General features: G+C 43.6%; 1 protein-coding gene across 1 annotated transcript in view; it reads right to left on the bottom strand.

Annotated features, from left to right (window-relative positions):
• SH3YL1 (SH3 and SYLF domain containing 1) overlaps positions 1 to 14,381 on the bottom strand; it is a 67,925-nt gene that overhangs the window by 27,857 nt on the left and 25,687 nt on the right. The window contains exons 2-4 of the mRNA XM_065947560.1: positions 12,728 to 12,838; positions 9,676 to 9,789; positions 7,278 to 7,342 (exon numbers count right to left, since the gene is read on the bottom strand). Coding sequence (XP_065803632.1) covers positions 7,278 to 7,342; positions 9,676 to 9,789; positions 12,728 to 12,838 — 290 coding nt within the window. The remainder of the gene's footprint in view (positions 1 to 7,277; positions 7,343 to 9,675; positions 9,790 to 12,727; positions 12,839 to 14,381) is intronic.

Here is a 14,381-nt window from a genome sequence, read left to right as displayed (position 1 = left end):
TACAACTCAAACATGCAATATGTAATGCAGCAAGAATTCCAATGTGGTCAAAGAGTAGGAAAGCAGAGTCGCGCTTTCCTTTCAGCTGAGGACTTAAGCAGCCCCCTCCCCCCCAGGTAAGGAGAGGGGTCGGGCACCCGCTGGGGGCCCCAGCTCCAGCTTCTCCGCAGCCTCGTGGGTGAGTGAGGCCAGGTGGATGTCCTAGTGACCAGCTCACACTCAGGTAGGTGTGAAAGGTCAAAAGACTTCCTCAAATTAAACACTCGGCGAAGGCTGAGCCGGCGAAGGAGAGTGAGGAGCAGGTTAGAAGGTCAGGGATCTGGAGTCCGGATCCCACCCACGCCCCCAACCCCACCCTGCAGCGTGCAAGATGTCAGGAGGAAGACTTGTTGCCACTAGCTGTGCCTGTCACCACGGTTAGTCCTCCAAGTACAATAAAAGCGAAGCTGGAGGGAGAACACGCCCTGGGGGGTGTATTCTTCAGACTCTGGGGCAGGACCGCCAGGAGGGCCAACAGCTAGCGGGGCTGCAGGGCCACCAGGGGTACCTTTGGCCTTTTCATATTTAAAGTCCACAACAGGACCCATCCCCTAAGCTACGTGGAGGTCAAGTGCCCAGAAAACAAAAGGCAGGAGGGTTTAGCTGGATATCTGGGCTCAAAATTAAAGCCATCTGGGTGATAACTCCACTTATGCCCCCTGCACACGTGTGTGTGTGTGTGTGTGTGTGTGTGTGTGTGTGTGTGTGTGTGTGTGTTAGTCGTTCAGTCGTGTCCAACTCTCTGCGACCCCGTGGACTGTATCCTGCCAGGTTCCTTCGTCCATGGAATTCTCCAGGCAAGAACACTGGAGTGGGTTGCCATTTCCTTCTCCAGCACACTGTGTGACCTTGGGCAAACTGAGCAGTTCAGAGCTTCAGTCTCTGTCTCTATAAAGTGGGTATAATAACAGTGCCCACATTTATTAGTATATGTACTCCCATAGGCATGTGTATTGCTGTTATTCAGTCACTAAATTGTGTCCGACTCTTTGAGACCGCATGGACTGCAGGCTCCCCTGTCCTTCATTGTCTCCCTGAGTTTGCTCAAATTCACGTCCACTGAATTGGTGATGCTGTCTAACCAGCTCATCCTCTGCCACCCCCATCTCCTTTTGCTTTCAGTCTTTCCCAGCATCAGAGTCATTTCCACTGAGTCGGCTCTTATGCATGTATATATGTGCATGCACAGACATAGTTGTTTGAAAAATGAATTGAAATAATTTGTAAAGCCTGGCGTATTCACTACATCTCAATAAAATATGCAAAGGCCAAGCAGATTAATTCTTAAAAGATGACTTCATTTATACTGTTCTTTACATTTTTCAAGTTGATGCCTTCATCTGACAGAAGAATCCAATTATTATCAAATGTGATTGCACTTGGAAGGGTCTAGTAGAATTCCTGATACAGTTTAATTTGAATCACTTCATGAAAAAGTACACTCAGGTTCTACAGGGCAGAGTAAATATGCCAGCTAATTGACCCATGCAAAACATACCGCTGACTCATATCAATTGTTATTTCTACTTTATACACGAAGAATTCTGAGGATCACGGTGTTTAACGATACAGAATTATTTAGCATTTCTCATGCAAAGTTAAGCAATTTTGCCAATGACTGTATCACCAAGCCATACATACTTCTTAAGATAATATACATGAAATTACTCTGCATAATGCTTAGTGTATACACGCCAAGTACTAAATCTCCAGTCATGACCTTGTAGGTACTCTAGTTGTATGTCTCCTGCTGCTTGGTACATCTTAGTAAAGTAAGGCACAACTACGAGTCAATAAAGAAAATAAATTAATCCTTTAAGTTTATGTCCAATCGCAATTCAGTTCTCCTGAAATAAGAGTAAGATAATCCTGTGTTCTTCGGTGACACGACCAATTAGACAGAGAGTCAGGTCCAAAGCTCCACAATTTGAATAGCAGCAACAGTGCCAATGGCTCTTTACTTATTTCCACAGCACAGAATGAAAAGCAGGGTGGGTTTCCTGAAAGAAAACTGGAACAGCGAGCAAATAAGCCGTAGAAGACTGACAGTTGAGAATTTGACAAGGGCTTCTTAAGAAATTTGAATTAAGATACAATTAACTTGTAAATAAAATGCAAGTTTTACAATTAAACCCAATTCTTAAACAAGAGTTTAAAAAAATCACTATCATGCAGGAAAGGCGAGCGAAAAGTGTTCTCAGGAGCCACTGGCCACAGCTCCCCAGCCCCCTGCCCCACACACCCTGCCCTCTGCCCTCGGAGGTTTACCCACCGTGGGCCCGAGTCCCCGACGCTGCGGTCCTGTGATGAAGCCCCACATCCAGGCAACCTGGTGAGAAAGCCCAGGGCTCCTCCTGGAGTTCTGGTGAGACCTCCACCTCCTCCACCCTCTGCAGAAGCTCAGACGGTCTTTTTCTACATCTCTCCAGCCATTCTGCTCAGGAGTCTGCCCCACTCCCCTGGAAAGCCTCCTCTTGTGGGTGACAAGCTTCATGCTCTCACTCAGGGGCATCATCAGCCTCAACAGCCAACCCAAACTTGAGAGGCTCCCAGTGCCTCTCATTCCTCACATCAACAGATCCTCTCTTGCACAGAACCTTAGGGGACTTAGACACTGAGCTCTGATCTCTAACAGTAGCTTCTCAGTTTAAGCCTAGATCTAGCCTTTCTCATTATTAAAGTAAAAGAGTTCATCCAAATTCTCCTGGGAAAGACTGAGCCATTTTTTTCACATTACAGTCTTGGGTGAGACTGATCAGACTCGATGGCCCAGTGTGGATTCTGGCTTTTGGTAAATGACAAACAATGGGATAATCTGAGGTATTGGGGTTTTCAGAGCTTTGGGCTCTGCTATAATTGTCCTGGAAAGAAAATATTAGTAGCATTTAAACTAGGTCTTAGCATTATCTTTTCTGACTCCACTGACTTTTAAAACTTTTGTTTGTTGTTATTGTGTTTGGTGGGTATGTATGAGTTATACAACCTTGGGAATTCTCAGCAGTTCTCTCAAGTGGACCAGTGCCAGAACGTATATTTAACTAATGTCCAAGCTAATACAGGCCAACAGATCCTGGCAAAACATGACAGTCCTATGAAGGACTTCATAGCCTTAGCCTGGTCTAGATTGCAAAGCAGAGATAAATCTAGACTTCCTGGTGGTCAAATTCACATTTCCACATGTATGGAAGGGGTCGCCACCCATGGGAGGCAGCGTGGAGGGTGGAAACTCACTGGGGTCTTGGGCTCAGGAGAGGGGTCTGGTCACACGGCAGGGGCACCCCCGGCTCCTCCAGCCCTGCACCCAGCACTCAGTCCCCTCACGCTGACAGGTGGTGAGAGCAGCCGTCCCCAGACACCGGCTGCTTCTCCTCTGTCGTAGGACGAGCCTCAGCTCCCTGTCATCAGCCCATGTTGAGTTTACTGGGGACGATAGCCTTGCCCGGATGATTCCTCTTATCTGTCTGCTTCCCTTGGCCCCTACAGTCCCCCTGAGAACACTTGTTCAGTGAATCATGTGTGCCCCAAGTCCCGTCTCAGGCTCTGTCTCCAGGGAAACCAATCAGAGACAACCACACACCACCTCTGCATGGTGCCGAGCATCTCTGAGTGCTGAAATACTCTCAGGTACCCTGCCTACCTCATGCATGCCCTCAAATCCACAGCGTGTTACAGGGACGGCGGTTACAGTCTAGACCAGATGGGGCACCAGAAGCAGCCCTGGAACCAAGCGCACAGGACTCGACGTCTCCGAGCCTCCACCTCCTTGCCTGCAAAAGGTGGCCCAGACGAGACGTCTCGTGAGGGAACCAGCACCCAGGGTTGCAGACAACTCGCCGACTGTGTCTGGGGCCGGAGGCCTCCCTCTGAATAACCAGCCTGTCCCTCTCTGCCTGTCTTCACTGGAGGGGCCACATAACTCAGTTATCTACACAATGACATCCTTCATGACTATGGTATGGACATGATTCTGTAAGAAGATATGTGAGCATTCTATGAGACTATAACCATTATTGCTAACTATTCCATTCTAAAACAGAATGGCAGATAATTAAAGTATTCAACAAATATTTGATAGTCTGAACCACTGATGCCAGTGCTTTAAAGAAATAGACTTATTTTGTGTGTCTACTTGTGGTTGATACTTGGTCAGTCTAAGGACATAGGTAGGAAGGACTGACAATTCAGGTAAGGCCAGACAAGAAAATCTCCAGGCTGGATCATGTGTCAAGCACTCCATCTCATTAGCAACAAGTGTCTGGTGGAAGAAGAACAGCAGAGAGAGGCCCAGGGAGCCCAGGGGGCTGCGGACTCTGGGGCGTGGGTCTTCAGCCCCCACTGGCCATGGCTCTGCTGCATTTCACTGGGACCAGAGCTGGGCCAACAAGAGCATGCAGCAGCAGCAGCTCTGTGGGCTCGTGGCCAACAGCCTACCAGCTGCCTCACCTATCCTGGGTCAGGGTGTGCCCAGAAGGGAAGCACACTCCTGTCCAGGACTGAGACGCTTCCTGGGGGACCAGCTTGGCCTCTTCCTAGCACTGAAAAGCGGCTGACGACTCTAACCTTCCACCTGTGCTTGGGGAAGCGAAGCCGGGTCATATTCAAGAGGCACAAACTCCTACGACAGTCTAATCTCTACTTGAAGTGGATATTTTTCAAAGTTAACATGTATTTTCCATGTACAATATTCAAATAGAATTCCAGAGTTAATTTCTATACAGCCACGAGGGTAAGTTATGTTCAAAGTTTCCATAGTTCAGCCTCTCAGTCATGTCCAACTCTTTGTGACCCCATGGACTGCAGCACGAAAGGCTTCCCTGTCCATAACCAACTCCTGGAGCTTGCTCAAATTCATGTCCATCAAGTCAGTGATGCCATCCAGCCATCTCATCCTCTGTTGTCCCCTTCTCCTCCTGCCCTCAGTCTTTCCTGGCATTAGGGTCTTTGCAAATGGGTCAGTTCTTCGAATCAGGTGGCCAAAGTATTGGAACTTCAGCTTCAGCATCAATCCTTCCAATGAATATTCAGGATTGATTTCCTTTAGGATTGACTGGTTTGATCTCCTTGCAGTCCAAGGGATTCTCAACACCACAGTTCAAAAGCATCAATTCTTCAGTGCTCAGATTTCTTTATAGTCCAACTCTCACATCCATACATGATTACTGGAAAAACCATAGCTTTGACTAGATGAACCTTTGTCAGCAAAGTAATGTCTCTGCTTTTTGGTCATAGTTTTTCTTCCAAGGAGCAAGTGTCTTTTAATTTCATGGCTGCAGTTACCATCTGCAGTGGTTTTGGAACCCAAGAAAATAAAGTCTCCCACTGTTTCCATTGTTTCCCCATCTATTTGCCATTAAGTGATGGGACCAGATGCCATGATCTTCGTTTTCTGAATGCTGAGTTTTAAGCCAATTTTTTCACTCTCCTCTTTCATTTTCATCAAGAGCCTCTTTAGTTCTTCACTTTCTGCCATAAGGATGGTGTCATCTGCATATCTAAGGTTACTGATATTTCTCCCAGCAATCTTGATTCCAGTTTGTGCTTCATCCAGCCTGGCATTTCGCATGATGTACTCTGCATATAAGTTAAGTAAGCAGGGTGACAGTATACAGCCTTGACGTACTCATTTCCCAATTTGGAGCCAGTCTGTTGTTTCAGCTCTAAGTGTTGCTTCTTGACCTGCATACAGATTTCTCAGGAGGCAGATTAGATGGTTTGGTATTCTCATCTCCTTAAGAATTTTTCACAATTTGTTGTAATGCACACAGTCAAAGGCTTTGGCATCATCAATAAAGCTGAAGTAGATGTTTTTTAGGAACTCTCTTGCTTTTTCGATGATCCAATAGATGTTGGCAATTTGATCTCCGGTTTCTCTATATAGTCCATGGAATTCTCCAGACCAGAATAGTGGAGTGTGTAGCCATTCCCTTCTCCAGGGGAGCTTCCCAACCTAGGGATTGAACCCAGGTCTCGTGCATTGCAGGCAGATTCTTTACCATCTGAGCCACCAGGGAAGCCCGAAATTTCCAAAGATGGCACATGTAGGTAAATGTTATTTGAGATGGAGCCTCAAAGTCTGGGGTCAGAGGGCAGTGACAACAGGGACACGTGGGTACAGTGCCAGGAGGTGTGAGCAGAGGAGCACAACAGATGCTGAAAACACACTTTGCATACAAGTGCCATGTTGCCGAAGGTTATGATTTCATTGACTATACAACAAAAGGCAGTCGTAATAGCAAAACTAAAATATGTTCCTCTTTTTATGATACAGATTTATGCAGCAGCAAGTAAAGATCAAAAAAAAAAAAAAAAAAAAACAGTAGTGGAAGTATTTCCTCCTAATAAGGCCACATTTGTGGGTTCTAAGTTGCTTCAGTCACGTTCAACACTTTGTGACTCCAGGGACTGTAGACCGCCAGGCTCCTCTGTCCATGGGATTCTCCAGGCAAGAATGTTGGAGTGGGCTGTCATTTCCTTCTCCAGGAGATCTTCCTGACCCAGGGATCGAACCCATGTCTCTTACATCTAACCAGTACTGGCAGGCAGGTTCTTTACCACTACCACCATCCATTTTAAACTATGGCAACAGAGCAAATTCATTAAAGGAGAGCTTAGGAAGAAACTGGCTGAAATTTGAGAAAAAAATGATTTGGGAACATTAGGAGATTTGATTTACCAATCACTCAGCAGTAAAACAACAGATGAAAGATTAATATTGTGCAGATGCTCCCTGTTGGCGAGACCTCTGAAAAGGAGTGTGTGCTGGTGTGATTTCTAGTCCCTTTGATAGAAACCATAATTAGAGCAAAGTTGCAAAATGAAATAATACAAAGACAATTTGTACTTAAAAAATTTGAAGTAATTTGAACATTAGTAGTAACACAAACTGGATTTTGCCACAAATGATGATACATAACGTTAAGCTGTTTACACCCACGACTGCAATCAGAAGCCAGAAGCTGCCAATTAAATTTTGTCAGATCTGAGAATGACTGCTTTTCAGATGTGCTAAAGATGGGAACATATGAGATGATAAATGGAAGAAACTCTACAGCCAAGGAAAAAAAAAGAGACAAATGATAACCATTCCATAGTTTTAGGCAGAGATTCAAGAAAATAAAGGGAACAATTTCCACAGGTGGTAAAACAAGAACAGGAGGAAATCTCAAATCTCTCACCTTTCATGTATCAGCTGCGTTTAGAGAATAAGGCAACTGTACATACACACATCACCTACTCACCTCTATTCCTAGTTCAAATCCTCCACCAAGCCCAGCTATCCCGATGGCTGAAGGTGCAGACCATTCTAACAGAAACAAACAAGCAATTCTAACATTAAAACTCCTTGGCATATAAATATAGAGATGAAAGATGCTAAAATGTGAATGAATAGTGTTTATTTTTAAAATAATGAGACTTTGGCATTTTTGCCTATGTTTTTAAATGTTCTTTAATAAACATATGTAATTTTTTAAGTTAAAAATGTTTGAAAGGTGTTAGATATGTATTATGAGCCTCATAGACTCACAAGTCTATGTTTTCCAATCTTTCCCTATAAATATGCATAGAAAGTGAAAGTGAAGTCGCTCAGTCATCTCTGATTCTTTGCGACCCCATGGATTGTAGCCTACCAGGTTTCTCTGTCCATGGGATTTTCCAGGAAAGAGTACTGGAGTGGATTGTCATTTCCTTCTCCAGGGGACCTTCCCGACCCAGGGATTGAACCCAGGTGTCCCTCATTGTAGGCAGACGTTTTTACCATCTGAGCCACCAGGGAAGTCACCAAAAAAATGCATAATAAATATGCATAATACCAAACTATTGAATTCTCACTGATTAACTATACATAGCATTTGATAATTTCAACAATCACTATTTATAATGTTTTGTAAAATAATTGAGCTGGAATTCTAGTCTTTAGTTAGAACTTTATCATAGATATGAGAGCAAAAGGATTCAAGAGTATTATAGTCACTTCTAAGGGTAACATAATACTAAACGGTTTCTGTTGTAAGTCTCTGAGGGCAAACCCTGTTTTGACACCCTTTGTGCCTAGGAGAAGCACAAGAAACAGATTATCAATTCAAAATTACTACAATTCTAACAAGATACCTATCCTGACATTTGGAAGCTAAGTAAAATAACTCCATTTGCCATGATACGGTGCATTTCAGGATTATTTGTGCTTGTATTTCCTGATGTAGACACAACTATGCTAAACAAGTCTAGAGAAAAGCAGCTGGGGGGGTGGGGCGATCTCGGAGCGCTGCAGGAAGATGCTCGGAGGCGCCCTCAGTCTAGCTCCCCCTGCTGTCCGGCTTCCTGGGTGACAGGCTGGGGCCTGAATGCATCCAGAACTCCTCGGTCTGGGCTTAGGGAAGTTCTGACTATAGAAATTAATGTCTCGTAACCCCAAAGCTGTTTTCCACCTCCTCGGTTAGGGACTGTCCCTGTTTAAAGACGGCTCACCTGGCCAGGGTCCGGGAATTTGCTTGCCACACTGGGTGGCTTTTGAAATTCCCTCTGCAGAGTGACCACCAGCTAATTGGGAAGGTGGGAGAGAGAAACTTGGGTACTTAAGCCAGTGGGCAGGTCCCCCGGAGGCTCTGAGAGGAGACCCAGGGTGGACAGCTCCTCCGCTTTCTGACAGGCACCTGTCCCCCACAGTGCACACCTGCCGGGCAAAATGGGGGCTTCCTGCAAACCTGGAGCCTAACTGTACAGTCCATGGCATTCTCCAGGCCAGAATACTAGCGTGGGTAGCCTTTCCCTTCTCCAGGGGATTGAACCCAGGTCTCCCGCATTGCAGGCGGATTCTTTACCAGCTGAGCCACAAAGGAAGCCCAACACATTAACACATCAACAGAAAAATGTGTTCAATTATATAACTGAACAGCTAATGTTAAATTCATATAAAAAGGCTTTCAGACGGTTATGACACACCTGGTGGGGCTTCAGTCGCTAAGTCGTGTCGGGTTCTTGCGGCCCCGTGGACTACAGCCTGCTAGGCTTCTCTGTCTGTGGGATTCTCCAGGCAAGAATACTGGAGTTGCCATTTCCTTCTCCAGGGATCTTCCCAACCCAGGAATTGAACCCTGGTCCTCTGCATTGCAGGCAGATTCTTTATCAACTGAGCTATGAGGGAAGCCCCTATACATACCTACACACATTTCAAATATGGTAAATGTTGGTTCTTGAGATTCAAGGCAAATATATTTTGATGCCATGTCTGAAAAATCAGGTATTAGATTTCACACCAGAAAGTAAAGCCAAATTATACTGATCTTGACATGATTCTGCCCTGGGGATGGATATTCTTCAAAATGTTTCAGGTTTTAAGGTCTCCTACCCTGAAGCTGAGGAATAAGAATACATATTTGACAAGAGAAATATAATGTCAACGTTTAATATTTGCTCCATGGAAGGACGAGAAAATATGTGCAGGCGGGGGCACGCCTTCCGGTGTCCCGAGAGGCTCCCGCCTGGCTGACTCAGAGAATGCCCAGGGAGCGGCCCGAGGGAGGCGGTTCCGGTGGGACCAGAGAGCCTGCCTCCCTCCCGAGGAAACATGTTCGCCTGGAAACAGAACACGAGCGGGAGGCGCTCTCTGCGCCTCCTGGTGAAGAATCGCTGACTTACTTCCGTCTGGAAGGCGCGCCAGCACGATCCCGCTGCCTCCTCTCGCGGTGACCAGAAACCCAGCCTTTATCACAGAAAGGATGGCGAGGCCCTTGGCTTTGGCGATGACATGCGCTGCAAGAGAGGAGAGTGTGCGCCCGGACGGGTCAGGCCTGGGCATGGAGCTCTGCTTCCCGGGCCCGGGTCTCCCTGGTCTGAGTGGCACAGCTAACTGAGGAAAACCCATCCCGCAAGAGCCTGAAGCCTTTGGTGGCCCCAACCCAACAGGACAGGTGCACAGAAATTCTGCAGTGGCCACAAGAAATGAGAGCCTGGGATGACACCATGCTCATGTCTAGTAGCAGGACAAATAATTTGGAGATTTCAATTAATTTAGAACATAATGTATAATTTTCAAATTTATTCAAAGAAATTAAGATCTACAGAGTATTAAGGAGAAACTGAAACAGTGACTGATATGCAGTGTGTGGCAGTATTTGAGCTTAAAGCCACATCACTGAGCTCACCTGCTAATAATATGAAAATCTGGATTCAAAACCAGAAAAATTTAATGATTTTGCCACTTAAAAAAGGTTTTTAACTTTATAAAATGATTTGATCAGTATTTGAATAACACATAACTACCAAGGCACTGAAAATATAATTCCATTTACAAAATATTGGTTTATTCACATTTCAGGGAAATTCATTCCATAAAAGGAAGGTTATTAACATAGGGCCTACTAAACACAGTGCCTCACTATTCTGTGGATTTATTTACACAATAGTACATCTTTCAAATAACAAAGGAAGCCTTAAGACTGAAATTATTCTTGGATCCCAATACTACTTCTAAGGTAGTTTAATTTATCACCATTTTGTGTGCTTAGTCACTCAGTCGTGTCCGACTCTTTGCGACCCCATGGACTGTAGCCCGCCAGGCTCCTCTGTCCATGGGGATTCTCCAGGCTAGAATACTGGAGTGGGTTGCCGTGCCCTTCTTATTTTGAAGAAGTCAAACCAAATAGTGTACTCAAATACACAAAAAAGACTTTGTATGTATCCTTGCTGCTGCTGCTGCTGCTAAGTTGCTTCAGTTGTGTCGGACTCTTAGGAGACACTAAATTTCAAATACAATTATGCACACCATTTCAAAATTTAAATTAATAACAGACTCTCAGAGATGATTGGACCACAGGCACGTGGAGGGTGACATGCAGATTGTCTCTCCAGCTGCTGGCGCTGAAGCAAGGCCGAGAAGTGATGCTGTTCAGAGGGCCGCCTGCCAAGGGGGCCCGAGTTCAAGTTCTAACGGGTGTAACAAGGTAATGATCATGGACAGTTTCAATACACGTCAGGGAGCCTGCTTATACGGCACATGCTGGCAGAACATCCTCAACACCTCACAGGCCGTTCTCAGTGCTTTTACAGTGAGCACTGCCTCTGCTCAGAAACATTAAAGAGAACAAAAGTAGATTTTTTTAATGAACACATTTCAAATGTCAGGTGTGTTTTTAATATCTTACCCACTCAAGTTCAGGGACAGTAAACTACCAATAATCACTAAATAATTGTCCAGTTAGCTCTTCATTGTAATGAGGATGGATCGATTGCAAATTTACTCTCTAAATTCAGTCTCACATCTCAGAGCCCTTACACCAGAAAACTGTGAACTAACAGCCAAAGAGGTCTAAAGGTCTGGGCATTCTGTTTTAAAATGCTTTGAGACTTCATCTTCTGTTTCATAACAGAGCTCCTCAGTTTTAATGTAAACATAATGCCCCTCCCTCCGTGTCCCATGGAAAGGCAAGGCTGCTCCCCCGGCAGCTGGGCCTTCCTGCCTCCCACCCCCATCCCTCCACTCACAGTCTGGATACCCTGGGAGCAAGCTCTTCCTGAGGCTCCTATGTAAACAGATTTTCATTTTCTGAGTGACAGCCAGTGAAAGGGAGTTGGGTGGCCTTTAACTGGAGGCAGAAAAGGCAAGACAGAATTCTGCTGGACAAAATCCTTGAGAAATAATCCATACCCAGATATTTTTATGGTAGGAAATACACTTCATCTTTAAGTTGGGCTAGCCTGATATGTAGCTGATATATACCAAGAAATGTCTTCTACCTCCTGCTTCAGAACAGAGCTAAGAAAACTCAAATTTTCTGGTTGACTTTCCTTCAAGTCCTATGCAGTGCTTCTCAAACTTTCATATGCATGTACCTCACTGGAGATCTTGTGAAAAATGCAGATTATGATTCCTTAGGTCTAAGAAGAGCCTGAGGTCCTGCATTTCTAACAAGCTCCCAGGTGATGCTCAAATGTTGTCCAGTCTGCACTTTAAGTATCAATGCTCTAAAAAGCCCTGTTTTCTTAAGATGAGAGGAGTGGCTAGGCCAAAATAAGAGCAATTAGTATTATTATAACAACAACAAATTAGTAATTTTTAAAAACATTTAAAGATCTGTTAAACAACTTCAGAAAATCTAGCTTAAGAAATTAAACTCCTTTCTTAAATGAAGGATGAAAGTCCTGCACTAAGAGGGAAATTTGCCTGCCCAAGCTAGTTTGCATATGAGTCTCTTAGCATCAGATAAGTATTTTCTGAGACACCTTTTAGAAACAGCTGATTCAGCAGGTCTGGGGGAGCTTAGGAACTGAGGTTTCTGACCCCAGGAATACAGATTTGCAGTTGTACTGGGAATCGTTGATTAGTCTTCTTAAACCACTGTAAGGTATAACTATCTTATCTAGAAAGAAAAAACACAAATTTAAAACTTATTTATGAGATTAGCTAGTGAGTTTGCAAAGTCCTCAGAAACTGCAGACAAGGACCTGTTGAGTTTGAGGGAAGTGGTGCTGGCAAAGGACACGGGATACTTATAGCGATGGGCCCCCAAAAGGGGGAAGGAGCAGGGGTCTTACGAGGCAGATGGGAGAGGTGACCGCCCAGAGCCCGGTGGGGAAGATAGGCCCAGAGCAGAAAGGTGGTCTGAGGACCTGTGTGCAGTCAAGGGTTGAGAAGATAATTTGGGAAACAGAACAAATGTAGAAGTGGAAAGTACTTATGTTATTCACCTACCAGGAATGATCTTATCAGGTCCATTTCTGGAAGTTATTTCTGTGAATTCTCTTAGAATTTTAGCAGCCTTTTTTGCTTCAGATTTCAAATTGGAAGGTATAGGGTTGTTCACTAAAAGATTAAAAAAGTGATTTTAATGAAAAATATCTACTAAATAGAAGTTAGAAGTTTGTTGTAATTTCATTTTTGTCATACACAATTAAGCATTAACAAACTGTATCCTACCAGACAAAGGAAATAAATTGAAAATCCTTATTTGGTGATCATTTCATCTCTATTTTCCTAATAAATTAAATTCACTCTGAGATTGGGAAAACTTAAACTCTCAAAAATCTCAGAAATTTAAAATCAGAGATCTAAAGGATCTTAAAAGGACTTAGCAACTGAATAGCAACAGTTTGTAAGGAACACAGGCCGAGGTGGGCTTCTCTCCCGTTAAGGAACACAGGCCGAGGTGGGCTTCTCTCCCGCACTGCAGCTTCCAGGCAGAAAAGCAGAGATCCTGGCCTTCACCTCAACTTTCCCTCCCTTCAGGAATTCTAGATCCACTTGCTTTCATTCGGTGTAAAAACTGATGCTGGAAACTTTTCCCCCAGTTTCTGGCTGTTATGCAAATGGCAATTCCAACACCAGTGTCTTCGTTTGAAGCTCTCAGTGCACTTTAATTTGTTCTTTTATGATAAGTAATATTAATATCCTTCCATTTCTGTCAAATCTTTTTTTTAATCTTTTTTTAAAAATATTTCCTGTCTATTTAGGGAGGGTAGTCTCTGTTTCTTATTGATTTATATATTAAAGAATTAACCTTTTTTTCTAGAATACAAGTTACATTGATTTTCCTCTTTGTCATTTGTCTTTTCAATTTTCTTATGATAGCTTTTCTACTTTTTAAAAAATGAAAAACAAAATAGTCCTCAAATTCATTTGGAAAAATAAGCAAGAAAGGCTAGAAGAAAATGTGTGAAACAAGAAAAATAAGGGTGAAAAACTCCGTCTAACATATTATAAAGCCTCAATAATTTACCTCCTAGTGATACAAATATGGACAGAAAAATCAATTTTACAAAATAGAAAATTCAAAAATTGGCCCAAATGTATAAGTGAATTTAATATGTGATGAATACTGCATCTCAAATAAATGTGGAAAAATTGCTTTACACAATAAATAGTGGTCCTTTGGGGGGGGGGGGGATCATCCTCAGCATCACATTACATAAACTCCAAATCTACCAATGATTCAAAATGCCAAAAGTCAAACCATAAAAGAACTAGATATTTTGGGAGAATTACTTTTCAAATTCATAGTGTAAAAGACCCATGAATTTTGAGATGAAAAATTAAAAAAAAAAAAAATTATGGCACAAGTGCATTATAAAAATAAAGGAAAAAGCATAGGTATGCAAATACTGAAGGAAAAAAGGCACCCCTACCACTGACGTTCACCAGTACTGCTGTCTGCATTTAGCGTCTGCTTTAGTTGGTTCCTTGTTAAACAAGTAGATTATTTCATTTTTAGCTTTTAGTCATACCATTGTTAGATAGCAATTATCGATAAATAAAACAGCCCTATAGGGAGGAGCCAAGGTGGCGGAGGAGTAGGACGGGGAGACCACTTTCTCCCCTACAAATTCATCAAAAGAATAACTGAACACAG

The sequence above is a fragment of the Muntiacus reevesi genome, chromosome 10 (genome assembly GCF_963930625.1).
Source record: "Muntiacus reevesi chromosome 10, mMunRee1.1, whole genome shotgun sequence".
Taxonomy (NCBI): Eukaryota; Metazoa; Chordata; class Mammalia; order Artiodactyla; family Cervidae; genus Muntiacus; species Muntiacus reevesi.
This window is presented reverse-complemented; position numbering and strand designations above follow the sequence as displayed.